Here is a 14,653-nt window from a genome sequence, read left to right as displayed (position 1 = left end):
GTCACGGTTCACTTACCTTTTCTCCCCATACAGTGGATAGTAACTCAATGTGCTCGATGAAGGGTGTAAACGATGCGTGAGGCCATCTTTATAGGCGAAAAATCACAACCAAGGAAGTGTATTGCAGTCAACCAACTGGATCATATAAAATAGTGACATGAAACCGAGCGTAGCGTCCTCTTAGGAGGTCACATCAGTCATTTAATGACATGCGGAGCTGAATGTGCTCGTCTCTCAGTGGGGAGTATTATAGGAATATAATACTGTAAGTGCATATGAAGGGTTTGAGAAGCCAGAGGGATAAACTACGCCATTAGGTATTACATGGAGGCAGGTAGAGAGGAAGCGTCGCGGGAGCCTATTACCGCTGTTATCTGACTGTAGCGACAGCTTCTTGACCCATTTCATACAGAACAAGCCGTACCCTAGAACAGAGCCGCTTATAGCTGGAACTAGGTCATATCATTACTGCCGGGGGAAAAGATGATGCTTTGTTTAATTTTTATCTGCAGGTCTTATATTAAATAAGTAGCGGCAAGAGAGAGAAAAAAAGGGGGTGTTTTTGGAAAGGAATGGGGGGGGGGGGGAAAGAAAAAGAGAGGTAACTTTTTGAAGGAGCCAGACTCCAACTCCCAGCAGCTGTCCTGAGTACATCAGACGTATTGTGGGCATATGGAAAGATGGTCGGGACTTCCTTTCCCTAGGCACCGTCAAGGTGGCCGGGGCTCTCTCCCGCTAGGTGGCCGGGGCTCTCTCCCGCTAGGTGTGGCCGGGGCTCTCTCCCGCTAGGTGTGGCCGGGGCTCTCTCCCGCTAGGTGTGGCCGGGGCTCTCTCCCGCTAGGTGTGGCCGGGGCTCTCTCCCGCTAGGTGTGGCCGGGGCTCTCTCCCGCTAGGTGTGGCCGGGGCTCTCTCCCGCTAGGTGTGGCCGGGGCTCTCTCCCGCTAGGTGTGGCCGGGGCTCTCTCCCGCTAGGTGTGGCCGGGGCTCTCTCCCGCTAGGTGTGGCCGGGGCTCTCTCCCGCTAGGTGTGGCCGGGGCTCTCTCCCGCTAGGTGTGGCCGGGGCTCTCTCCCGCTAGGTGGCCAGGGCTCTCTCCCGCTAGGTGGCCAGGGCTCTCTCCCGCTAGGTGGCCAGGGCTCTCTCCCGCTAGGTGGCCAGGGCTCTCTTACTCGAAGCATCTCAGAAGAGTATTCAGGGACTCTGCTAGGCACCTCTGAGGTAGTGTGGCATCCTGCCTAGAATATCCATGGCACTCATCTGCTAGGCAACACCAAGGTCACCACTGTAGTCTAAGCATCTACAAAGCATTTGGAGTCCCCTCTCTCTAGGAACCTTCAAGGCGGTCTGGCATCACTTCCTCTTACCTCCAGGGTATCTAAACTCTCCTAATCACCGCTAAGGTGGTCGAAGCACTCTCTCACTAGGCACCACCAAGGTAACCAGTGCACTCTTCCTCGTGGCTCTTTCTGCTTGGTCACCTACAAAGTGGTCCAGGATCTCTTCCCCTAGGAACCTTTGTGTCTCCAGCTTCCTACTCACCTCTAAGGAGAACAAAGCACTCTCCTACTAGACACCACCAAGCTGATCCCTACTGTACCAGGCACCTCCAAACTGACCACTTTTTTCTTCTGCAAGGTTCCTGACTTCTTCAGCGCCACCTTGTAGACCCCTTACAGAAGTCAATTGAGTAACCTACGCAAAACAATGGATAGGATCAAATTCTAAATGCAAAATAAAACACCTTACCATCCGTGAAATCCAGAGGGTAGACGGGCAGCCGACGTGCAATATCATCAAAAACTCCCTTTCCCACATTGAGAAATTCTTGTAGCTGTAAAAAGGAAAGAATAAGTGTAAGGGTCTTATCGAGATGACGTCACTGGTGAAAGCCCATCATGGTGGTGGCGGCACGATGACATAATGAGTGTAAAGGAGAAGACTGGATAAGATGACCACCGGTCAGAGGTAACCAATTCTACTGGTCAGAAAGTCGAGACTTAGGGGTTGTCCAGTCTTAAGAAGTGATCGTAAGGACATGGTGGAAAGTGGCCAGTATTGGATAAAACCATACATTAGTAGGAGTGATGTCTGCTAGACGTAGCCCCATGGCTTATGGCCTATTAGAGAATTTGGGGCGGGGACATAACAAAGGAAACTCGTATAATTTGCCAGTCGCCAAATCATCCCAAGTAACTGAAAATGGAGGATTCAAAATGGACAACCCCTTTAAAGGGAGTGTCACCACCACCCAGCATATCTACCAAACCTGGTAGATAAATAGGCTAGGGTCACCTGACTCAAACAGTGTTTCCAGTTTGGAAATCGCTGCCTCCGTTACAGAGATATCGCTGTTTTTGTCAACATGCAAATGAGCCCGTTGGAGCAATGGCGGCGCCCTTGGTGTTCCAAACAGCTCATTTGCATATCGACAAAACGGTGATATCTTGGCAAAAGAGGCAGCGATTTACAAGGGGCAAAGACTGTTTGAGTCAGGTAACCCCTACCTTATCTATTTGTGGGGTAGATTAATATGCTGGGTTCTGGCGACACTCCCTTTAAGGGTTCGTAAACCTAGAATATACCGAACCGTCCCTTTGGCTGTGGCCACTCGTTCAGGTAATTTTCTGGTAGCGGAGCTGCTCCAAAGGAACCATTAGACCTTGGGCTGCAGTATGGAGCGTGCCAGGATGCAGGAGGAGAAGTGCAAGGATCAAGCAATGAGGCATGGAATGAAATGAGTTAAAGGGGATGTTTAGGACTGAACCGCAGTGCAGTGACCTGGAAGACCCACACAAAGCTTAATGGCAACCATGTCAAGCTACAAAGCTATACAGGACTCTAGGAAAGATGAGTAAGAATCACTGTGATCGCCGATCAAGCGATGGTTACCCTTACCCAAGCAGTAACAATTTATGTGCAGATAGACAAGCGTCACAAGTCTACCGCAGGAGTCATAACCTGAATACTATAGGCAAGTAGCAACACAGAGGCGATAATGGCTCCCCGCAGGGCATCAGGGAGAGGGTTATGTATATGCTGGCAGCCTGGTGGGTGAAGGCGGTGTAAGGAGCGGCGTGGTACGGCAGGAGGCATCACAGAATACAGAGATAGAGGGAAGCACAAGAGGCCAAGGCAAGCAAATAACAGGGTGCAGCATATAAGGCCTGTCCACAGGTAGTGCCGGGGCCCGTCTGGTGCTTGTAGCAGAGAGGGTACACAATAATATCTGTAAGGGCCACAGTCCCAACCAAAGGGGGTAGTAATGTACTAATCACACCGGAAACAGAGGTGCAGAATTTATGTTCTTGTACATAGGAGGCAGTATTATAGTAGTTATATTCTTGTACATAGGAGCAGTATTATAGTAGTTATATTCTTGTACATAGGAGGTAGTATTATAGTAGTTATATTCTTGTACATAGGAGGTAGTATTATAGTAGTTATATTCTTGTACATAGGAGGCAGTATTATAGTAGTTATATTCTTGTACATAGGAGGCAGTATTATAGTAGTTATATTCTTGTACATAGGAGCAGTATTATAGTAGTTATATTCTTGTACATAGGAACAGTATTATAGTGGTTATATTCTTGTACATAGGAGGTAGTATTATAGTAGTTATATTCTTGTACATAGGTGTAGTATTATAGTAGTTATATTCTTGTACATAGGAGTAGTATTATAGTAGTTATATTCTTGTACATAGGAGTAGTATTATAGTAGTTATATTCTTGTACATAGGAGTAGTATTATAGTAGTTATATTCTTGTACATAGGAGTAGTATTATAGTAGTTATATTCTTGTACATAGGAGTAATATTATAGTAGTTATATTCTTGTACATAGGAGTAGTATTATAGTAGTTATATTCTTGTACATAGGAGTAGTATTATAGTAGTTATATTCTAGTACATAGGAGTAGTATTATAGTAGTTATATTCTTGTACATAGGAGTAGTATTATAGTAGTTATATTCTTGTACATAGGAGGTAGTATTATAGTAGTTATATTCTTGTACATGGGAGCAGTATTATAGTAGTTATATTCTTGTACATAGGAGCAGTATTATAGTAGTTATATTCTTGTACATAGGAGTAGTATTATAGTAGTTATATTCTTGTACATAGGAGTAGTATTATAGTAGTTATATTCTTGTACATAGGAGCAGTATTATAGTAGTTATATTCTTGTACATAGGAGTAGTATTATAGTAGTTATATTCTTGTACATAGGAGCAGTATTATAGTTGTTATATTCTTGTACATAGGAGGTAGTATTATAGTAGTTATATTCTTGTACATAGGAGTAGTATTATAGTAGTTATATTCTTGTACATAGGAGCAGTATTATAGTAGTTATATTCTTGTACATAGGAGTAGTATTATAGTAGTTATATTCTTGTACATAGGAGTAGTATTATAGTAGTTATATTCTTGTACATAGGAGTAGTATTATAGTAGTTATATTCTTGTACATAGGAGCAGTATTATAGTAGTTATATTCTTGTACATAGGAGTAGTATTATAGTAGTTATATTCTTGTACATAGGAGTAGTATTATAGTAGTTATATTCTTGTACATAGGAGTAGTATTATAGTAGTTATATTCTTGTACATAGGAGGTAGTATTATAGTAGTTATATTCTTGTACATAGGAGTAGTATTATAGTAGTTATATTCTTGTACATAGGAGCAGTATTATAGTTGTTATATTCTTGTATATAGGAGCAGTATTATAGTAGTTATATTCTTGTACATAGGAGCAGTATTATAGTAGTTATATTCTTGTACATAGGAGCAGTATTATAGTAGTTATATTCTTGTACATAGGGGCAGTATTATAGTAGTTATATTCTTGTACATAGGGGCAGTATTATATTAGTTATAATCTTGTACAATGCTAACTTTCCCTCACTGACCCTCATGTCTTATTTTAGCATGAGACAGAGGGTCAGTGAAGAAATAAGACAGGCCCATAATATGCCACCTCTGAGACAAACTACTAGCCAGTCCCCGGTGACTAATATAGACAGGCTGGCTCGTGGCTCTGAGACACAGACCAGAAGACAGAAGAAGGAGTTGTGGCAGACCTGCCTGGAAGGCCCAGCTCTTGGAACCAGTAGCAAATCCTCCAGGGAAAAAGGCAAAGAATAGAAAGAGAAGACATATGAACCAGCAATAACCAAAAAGTGCAAAGAAAGCAAAAGGCCAACGTTGACATAACTGCAATGTTACAACTTAGAGAACCACAACATAAAACTATAGTATTAAAGCAGAACTTTTTTGCATAGAAATTTTAAAAATTCAAAAGCTATATGCCATTGTGTAGTCACTGTGTGTTTGCATTGGTTGTCCTAAAAGTTATATCCACCACCTATATTGTTGTAAGGTGATGAACATGCTCAGGTCACTCTCAGGGGAGTAGCTCTGCAAGGAGGCAAGGTCTAGGGATTAGAAGGCGCTGCACTGCAAGGAGTATGGAAGGCCTCAGGGGTTAGAAGGCGCTGCACTGCAAGGGGAAGGGAAGGCCTCGGGGGTAGAAGGTGGTGCACTGCAAGGGGAAGGGAAGGCCTCGGGGGTAGAAGGTGCTGCACTGCAAGGGGAAGGGAAAGCCTCGGGGGTAGAAGGTGCTGCACTGCAAGGGGAAGGGAAGGCCTCGGGGGTAGAAGGTGCTGCACTGCAGGGATGGAAGGCCTCGGGGGTAGAAGGTGCTGCACTGCAAGGGGAAGGAAAGGCCTCGGGGGTAGAAGGTGCTGCACTGCAGGGATGGAAGGCCTCGGGGGTAGAAGGTGCTGCACTGCAAGGGGAAGGGAAGGTCTCGGGGGTAGAAGGTGGTGCACTGCAAGGGGGAGGAAAGGCCTCAGGGGTAGAAGGCGCTGCTCTGCAAGGGGAAGGGAAGGCCTCGGGGGTAGAAGGTGCTGCACTGCAAGGGGAAGGGAAGGCCTCGGGGGTAGAAGGTGCTGCACTGCAAGGGGAAGGGAAAGCCTCGGGGGTAGAAGGTGCTGCACTGCAGGGAAGGAAGGCCTCGGGGGTAGAAGGTGCTGCACTTGGGCTTAAATGGGGCAGTGTTGTCTTTTTGCCAGAGCATAGAAAACTAAGAAGCTAACACTAGAGGTAGACACTTACCTTTAGAGGTTTGTGGCTGTGAACTTTGTGGCCATCGCTCACTGAAGCATGCCTGTTGACTACTGTCAGGAGGTGCCTCTGGTGAACCAACGCCTCCTTAAACTCCTCCTCTGTTTTGGTCTCTAGAAGTTTCTGTCTGAAGGCAATGTCTGAAAACATAGTTGCAAACGTCCTTCCAACTTCTGTAGCAGTTTTGGTACTTTTCTAAGGAGGGAAAAGAAAGCAACAGCAAGTGAAGGGGAGAGTTGTAAAGCCAAGACTAGAACTGCGTGAGAAGTGTCAATTCAGCTTATGTAGATTGGTGCAGGGTCACCGCTGCTCACAGGGCCCTGGTATCTGCTCCCGCTTGCTTAGTGTGGACATTGAACTCACCATTTTGGGGGGCGCCAGAACAAGAATGACGAACCGCACTTCGCACGAGTTCTCTCCCCAATTCTGCGGCCTCTCCAGTCGGCTGATGCAAACATGTCGTCTCTGAAGTGACTTTATAGTGCAACTGCCCGGGAAAAGAGAAGAACCGCACATTAACAATACTGCAAAGCATCATGGAACAGATGGAGAAATATACATATATATAATATATATATATATATATATATATATATATATATGGGAGTGTATAGATGTGTGTACAGTATACACGTGTGTGCAGCCATGTATAGATGTGTATACAGTATACACGTGCATGCAGCTATGTATAGATGTGTATACAGTATACATGTGCGTGCAGCTATGTATAGATGTGTATACAGTATACACGTGCATGCAGCTATGTATAGATGTGTGTACAGTATACATGTGCGTGCAGCTATGTATAGATGTGTGTACAGTATACACGTGCGTGCAGCTATGTATAGATGTGTATACAGTATACACGTGCATGCAGCTATGTATAGATGTGTGTACAGTATACATGTGCGTGCAGCTATGTATAGATGTGTATACAGTATACACGTGCATGCAGCTATGTATAGATGTGTGTACAGTATACATGTGCGTGCAGCTATGTATAGATGTGTATACAGTATACACGTGCGTGCAGCTTTGTATAGATGTTTGCACAAAATACATGTGCATACATAGCCATACGCAGATGTGTGCACATACTGTCTAGGAGTATACAGCTATGTATGTATATAGGTTAGCACATACTGTATATGTATACAGTTTATATGCATGTCCTGTGTATGCACGGTGTGTGTGAGTGTCAGACGGATGCGTGCGGGACGTCTGAATGAGCGCATTGTTCCCCGCAGACTTAAACAATTAGCGTGTAAGCAGATCCACATGGGGCGTCTCACTTGTGAATGGCTTTCTGATGGACTCTGATAGTTAAATGACTCGGCTCGTACAGTTAACAATTTGGCTGGCGTACAGAAGGCCGCTGCAGGATCCGGGATACCAGGACATACACATGTGCTCCAAAAACATCCAACTGCCTGACATAGACTGAAATATCGCTCACATCCGGACAGATAAGGAAACAACATGGCCGTGGAATGTGTATATTTCACTCCTTTAGGATGGGAGAGATGAGCAGCGTGGACAGTCCTGGGGCACCACTTATCTCAGAGAGAACACCTGATCGCTGGAGTATCTGCTATGTCTATGACGGTTCACCACTACGTCAGTGTATAACGCCCCTGGCCGCGGTGCACTGTCACGGTATATCCTGGTGTCCCCATCTTGTAAGTAAATATTAGGCCCTGGTTGTATCAGATCTTACACGTACAATAATAAACAGGAAGATTTTACTTCCCACAATCCTGCGGCACACAAATCCTCTGTCATTGTTTAGACCATAGGATGCCCTTAGGGGTAGAAAATGAGGATAAAATATTTTATACTAACAGGAGGGAAGGGGTTAAGGCCACTAATTTTGGTGGTCTAAGGTAGTGGCTCCCTTCTTGGGGGCTCATGTTTTATTACTTGGTGGTCTCAGGTAGCAGAAGAGGTTATTACCTGGTGGCCTAGGGGAAGACTTAATATGTTATTTGCTTTATTTTATATTATGGGGTCTATATATGTTCCCTGGTGGCCTAGTGTAAATAAGGGGGTTATACTTAAGGGTCTAGGGTTAATATACAATTCCCTCATGGCCTAGTAATAAGGGGGTTTATAGAAAAGGCTCTATACTATATTCAGGGTGTTAATTTATTATTCCCTGGTGGTCTAGTGTACACAAAAAGGACATACGTGAAGGTCTAGGATATTTGAGAGGCATAACATCTTATTTAAGAGTGGATTTAAGGGTTCTTTCCCAATAGTTTAGGGTATATTAGGGGTTAATACATTTTCCCTGCTGGCCTAGAGTAAATGAGGGGTTTACGATACACTAAAGCTGTGTATCATCATCATCATCTCCTGGTGGCCTACTATATAAAGGATAAGTATCTAAGCTATATTAAGGGGTTAATATTTTAGATCCTTGGTGGACTAGTATGAACTGGAGTTTTAGATATGGGGTCTAGGATGTATGAAAGGGTTAAAATAGTATTCTCTTATGGTGTAGTGAAAAATTTAGAGTGTTATATATGGGGTCTCAAATGTATGGAGCGGATTAATAGATTATTCCCTGGTGGCCTAGTGTAAACAGGAGGGTTGTATATGGGTGATGAAGGGGTTAATATTTGTCCCTGGTGGACTAGTATAAACTGGAGAGTTATATATGGAGTCTAAGATTTATGGAGGGGATTATTATATTATTGCCTGGTGGTCTAGTGTAAACAGGAGGGTTATATAGAGGGTCCAAGTTATTTGACGGGGTTGATATAGTATTCCCTGGTGGTATAGTGTAAATTGGAGGGTTATATATGGGGTCTCAGATGTATGGAGGGCGTGGACAGGTAAGTAAAGTGCGACTATAAATGGCTGCAGCCTTCATCCATAACAGAGCCGATGGTCGGAGGTGCCGCCACGTTGGGCCCCTCTTCTGTAGATCGCTGAACACACGTCCTGGATCCTACTCACATTATACAGAGCCAGGACTGCTGGTACTGAACGCCTGTGGTCGTGGCCGTCACCCCTTGTATGGTGTCAGAGAGCAGATGTACTGTAAGAAATAAAAAGAGAGAGAGATACATGATCCAGAACTACAAGCACCAGCCCTCCCGGCCCCATACGACAGGCCCGCAGGATGAATGCTACATTGTACACACGACAGGACTTTATTATGTAAGGTTTTTGGCCGGGATTTCTGCAAGTATTTGCACTGCTCACTCAGGACACAACTTCTCAGCTGTGGAGCGAAGAAGTGTCAGAAGAGACGAAGGGGTCTCCGCAGCTGCGAGCAAAGTGACTGCAGGGGGCAATAAGATGGACTGAAATATACAGCAGCAGCCCCTTCACGGCCCTCCCGCTCTGGGCTCGGTGCGGGGGATATTTTTATTTCGGCAGTGTGTATTTATAAGATGATAATGATACGAGACCGTGCCAGAAAGTAACCATGTCATCATCTCACACCGAGCCGGGGTATACGAGACCGCCCGACCAGGGGTGACAGAAGGGAGAAGAGGAAGGAACAGGAGAAGAAAAGACATCTCTGCAGAATGTCCATAGGGGTGCGGGGATTGTGCAAGAGGCTAGATATATAGGAGATGGATAAATAGATAGACAGTATATTCTATCCCAATGACATGTGTATTATGTAGTCCCCCGTGTAGTACTAGAACATGTCTACAGTTCTGTGGTGTCCGAGGTCTCCCCATACCAGAATAATATCAATGAATATACCAATAACTATATATAGGAGATGGATAAATAGATAGACAGTATAGAACACATACATACATATATATATATATATATATATATATATATATATATATATATATATATATATATATATATTCTATCCCGATGACGTGTATTATGTAGTCCCCCCGTGTAGTACTAGAACATGTCTACAGCTCTGTGGTGTCCGAGGTCTCCCCACACCAGAATAATATCAATGAATATACCTATAACTATATATAGGAGATGGATAAATAGATAGACAGTACAGAACACATACATAAATATATATTCTATCCCGATGACGTGTATTATATAGTCCCCCCGTGTAGTACTAGAACATGTCTACAGCTCTGTGGTGTCCGAGGTCTACCCATACCAGAGTAATATCAATGAATATACCTATAACTATATATAGGAGATGGATAAAGAGATAGACAGTATAGAACATATACATACTCTATCCCGATGACATGTGTATTATATAGTCCCCCCGTGTAGTACTAGAACATGTCTACAGCTCTGTGGTGTCTGAAGTCTCCCCATACCAGAATAATATCAATGAATATAACTAACTATATACAGTATATCCTGCTATAGGTCAGGGAGAGAAATAATCCACAAGAAATAGTATGAAAAAAATAACACAAAACTAATAAAACAAATCCAATACGAGAGGGCAGACTGAGCAGCGGGGAAGCCCCAGGTGTAGTGCGCGGCCCCCGTACACATGGCACAGGCCCGCACTCCCGGCATGCATACCGCCCAGGCACGTGCTTCATTTCCTATGTCAATAAGGTTCTTGCCTAGTCAGACAAACTGCAGCAGCTGCTTCACCTCAGCCCGAGCTGGAAGGAATTAGATTCTGGGCCTCCAGAGGCCGTGAGTCACCTCCCAAATATTCATGAAGGAGGAAAACAAGAGGCTAATTGGTATTTGATCCTATGGCCCCATCGGCCGCAGTGACAGCGCCTCGTGGTGCCCATACAATGAGCAAGCACCAGGAACGGGCACACTTATCACTAGGAATCCCCTCCATCAGATTGCAAACTGCACAAGAAGCGGATTCTATACTGTAATATTTTGCAACACACAGCAGACACTGGGGGGGCCACTGCAAGCCAGGACACATGGGTGATGGGCAATACACTTCGCTTTTCTAGAATGTTCTGCTAGTACAGATCTCCGCTGCTGTGCCCGTACTCTGCCTCTGATTTTATACATAGTCTACAAGTCTGTATTACAACCTGTCAGCACAGTCTGCATCAACCGTAAACCTGTATTCAAATTGGGCAGATTTTCTGCAAAAATTATGCAGCTACATCTGAATCCGGCTTGCAGAAATATTTATAAATTCATGGATAAAACTGAAGCGACAGGGTGTCCCAAAGGGGGCAGCGCATCGCCACAGTGTGCCCCACGAGGGGCAGCGAATCACCACAGGGTGCCCCACGGGGGGGGGGGCAGCGCATCGCCACAGTGTGCCCCACGGGGTGCCAGTGCACCGCCATAGGGGTAGCTCACAATGCCCTTTGGAGATAGCTCGCCGGCCGGCGCCCCACATATATATTTTGCACACACAGAGGTTTCTCCTCTGCTGTCATGACTTGGGGGCAGTATTACATGAACCTATATGAGATGACTATAGTCAGACTCCTCCTTACCATTCCCTTCCCTGGGAGCGCCGGAGTCCGTGAATAAAGTGCTCATGATTTTGTCGAAGTTGCAGCTGGGCTCAGCGTTCTCTGGATCTTCCACAAAGTGCTTGAGCATTTCCCGCAGGACGTCGTCCAGAGAGGTCGCCGTCTCGTCCAGGATAATGCTGGCTTTGGCAAGGAAGCCGTCCAGGTCCCGATGAGCTCTCACCTCTTCTTCAAAGTTCTTTAATTTTAGGTACTGGGGAAAATAAACACAATGGAGAGATCGTCACCTGTAGGGCGGAACGTGCTGACACAGGGGAAAAGTGGCAGAAAACAAGAGTAGTAACGTACAAAGAGATGTAAAGTAGTCACTGTCTACACTGGAGACCTCGAAACCTGCCTGGCCATCAGTCATCGGTCTACAGTATACGCCCAACCCAACTCTACCATCATCATCATCATCATCATCATCTTCACCACAAGGCATTAGGGCAGCCATATAACTGAAGACATCTGGTGAGAAGAGTCAGGAGGAATAGTGGTCACCCAAACAAGCTTAGCTGCCAACCATTTAAAGGGATCCTATCATTAATAATCATTTTTTTCTCCCTAATACATCGGAATAGCCTTAAAAAAGGCTATTCTTCTCCTACGTTTAGAGGTCTTCTCCGCGCCGCCGTTTGGTATATAGTCCGGTTTTCGTCAGTATGCAAAGTAGTTCTCTCGCAGCACTGGGGGCGGTCCCCAGCAGTCAAACAGCACTGGGGGCGCCCCCAATACTGTGTAAGAAATCTCCAGCGCTGCCTTCATCTTCTTCAGGAACGGATCTTCTTCCGGCGGAGGCTTCAAACTTCTAGGCCTTGGGCAGCTGACTGTGTATGCCTGCTGGCCACAAGAGAATGTCCACTTACAATACTGTGTAAGCGGCCATTTTCTTGTGGCCGACGGGCATGTGCAGTCGGCTTTGCACTAGGCCTGAGGCCTAGAAGTTTGAAGTCACTGCCGGAAGAAGACCCGTTCCTGAAGAAGATGAAGGCAGCGCTGGAGATTTCTTACACAGCATTGGGGACGCCCCTAGTGCTGTTTGAGCACTGGGGTCCGCCCCCAGTGCTGCGAGAGATCTTATTTGCATACCGAAGAAAACCGGATTATATACCGAACGGCGGCGCGGAGAAGACAACTAAAGGTAGGAGAAGAATAGCCTTTAAGGCTATTCTGATGTGGCAGACAGAAAATAATAATAATAATAATAATGATAGGATCCCTTTAAGCTTGACCAAACATATCTGTGGTCCAAATGCTCTTTGCCTAATCTCAACAACCCCTTCGTCAAAGGCAAACACTCAACTCGGCTGAGCATGAGTGTGCTCAGACTGGGAAGAGAGGAGGAAGCCGCCCAGAGAATAAAAGGATGGGCTGTCCTCACCCTCATTGCCCCTCGATGGGGTAAGGTTCACCCTGGCGGTAAATTTGACATAAAAACTGCAACATATTTGGGGTCCAGGGCAAAAAAATAAATAAAAAATACACCCCATGACGGGCAGAGTAAAGGTCAACAACAATGACATCAGGACAAGTGGTGTCCATTGTAGGAATATCGTATAATGCCGATAATAGTAATGAGCCCGTGGAGAAGGGGGGAGAAATAAAAAAAAAAAACTAAAATTTTTGATAAGATAAGCTGAATTGCATTGGACAGGAACATGTGTCCTGTCACCATAGAGACAAGGATTATGGGGGTGAAGGCTGCTTATGGCTAATATCCATCACAGCATTTCAAGGACGTGGTCTTGGCTTCATCTTGCTGGATGCTCGGAGTAAGAATAACAAGGCTGGCATCCTCTCGCCTCCGACTGGTCTGTGAAATAAAGTGCCGCTCCATCTGAAACGCCGGGTAATTTAATAAAAGGAGAAGCGTCTTTTAGCGGGCTCCGATATTTATACGAGGGATTGAGTCAAGCCGCGGGGGCTATAAAGAGATGGGTTTAATTAAGATGAATTCCACATTCTGAAGATCATGTCTACCAGGGACGGTAACAAGACAGAACTAAACAGCTACAGTCATTGTGGTGCGCCAATCTCCGGCTCCGTAACATCAACATGTCAACAATGGGGGGGCTCGGCTTCATCCAGGAATGTGTCTAATACCGGGCCAGGAACGTGCCCCTAGGAGATTGATGTGGCCTCCTGTAGATGCCCAGGACAACAAAAGGACTCTGTCAGGTAAACCCCTTGGGTGCGGGGGTCGGAAGTCCAGAGTCGGCCTGAACCAGCAGAGTAGCAAATCCAACGGAAGGGTTATGTGGTCGATCTTATAGAGATTGTTGGAGGGTGGGCCGCAGAATCATCCATGGGCCCAAGGAACCTCAGATGGATACTGCAAGAGTCTGACCCACACAGATCACATAGGGATGACCTACCCTATGGATAAGCCATCAATATCAAATCTGTCAAGGCGATTTGGGACACCACACCATACACAGGTCCTTATAGACCAGGGGACTAGTGTTCCAAATCGCCCTGTTGTATAGCTATCCGCTTCTGAAGTGAAGGTAACAATGTTAGCCTTCACACTGAGTATACGCTCCGCTCATTCCGAGCGGAATGTATACTCAGTGTGAAGGCTCCGCTGCGGTTCCATAGGAATGAACGGAAGCAGCCGGCACACAGCCTTAACCCCATGCGCGCTGACTGCGTCCATTCATACTAATGGGAGACTAGCTAACATCTCTAGTAGCTACTTACCTGCAGAGATGGCTGCACCGGTGTCCGGTGTTCTCGTTCTTCTATGCCTCGCTGCCCCCTGCCTCCCAGGTTGGCTTAGGAGAGTGTGGGCGGGTACAGGGCGGGGAGACATGACATCTCCCCTCCCAGTATCCACCCTCATTCTCTTAAACCCGCCCACACTCTCCTAACCTGGGGCAGCGAGGTGAAGAAGAACGAGAACACCGGGCACCGGAGCAGCCATCTCTGCAGGTAAGTGGACACCAGGGGGAACTAAGTAGCCAGAGGATTAAAAAAAAATCCCCTGGCTACTAAATGATTAAATAAATTCACTACACAGCGTGGATTCTAACAATTAAAGCGTTCAATTGTTAGATTCCATGCTGTATAGTGAATAGGATTGTTTTTAAAATCTGATCTCTGATTAGTAAAAAA

The 14,653-nt window shown here is 45.5% G+C and overlaps 1 protein-coding gene across 5 annotated transcripts in view; it reads right to left on the bottom strand.

Moving 5' to 3' along the window:
• The window catches only part of SLC4A11 (solute carrier family 4 member 11), a 46,953-nt gene that overhangs the window by 18,811 nt on the left and 13,489 nt on the right, over positions 1-14,653 (bottom strand). For 2 of the 5 annotated variants that reach the window (XM_075261779.1, XM_075261786.1), the window contains exons 4-9: positions 11,519-11,750; positions 9,093-9,174; positions 6,495-6,618; positions 6,123-6,326; positions 5,057-5,125; positions 1,744-1,828 (exon numbers count right to left, since the gene is read on the bottom strand). In XM_075261779.1, coding sequence (XP_075117880.1) covers positions 1,744-1,828; positions 5,057-5,125; positions 6,123-6,326; positions 6,495-6,618; positions 9,093-9,174; positions 11,519-11,750 — 796 coding nt within the window. The remainder of the gene's footprint in view (positions 1-1,743; positions 1,829-5,056; positions 5,126-6,122; positions 6,327-6,494; positions 6,619-9,092; positions 9,175-11,518; positions 11,751-14,653) is intronic. The other 3 variants (XM_075261788.1, XM_075261789.1, XM_075261787.1) reach the window with 2 other exon arrangements.

Source organism: Leptodactylus fuscus, chromosome 1, assembly GCF_031893055.1.
Source record: "Leptodactylus fuscus isolate aLepFus1 chromosome 1, aLepFus1.hap2, whole genome shotgun sequence".
NCBI lineage: Eukaryota > Metazoa > Chordata > Amphibia > Anura > Leptodactylidae > Leptodactylus > Leptodactylus fuscus.
Note: the sequence above shows the minus strand (reverse complement) of the source record. Positions and strands in the feature narration are given on the sequence as shown.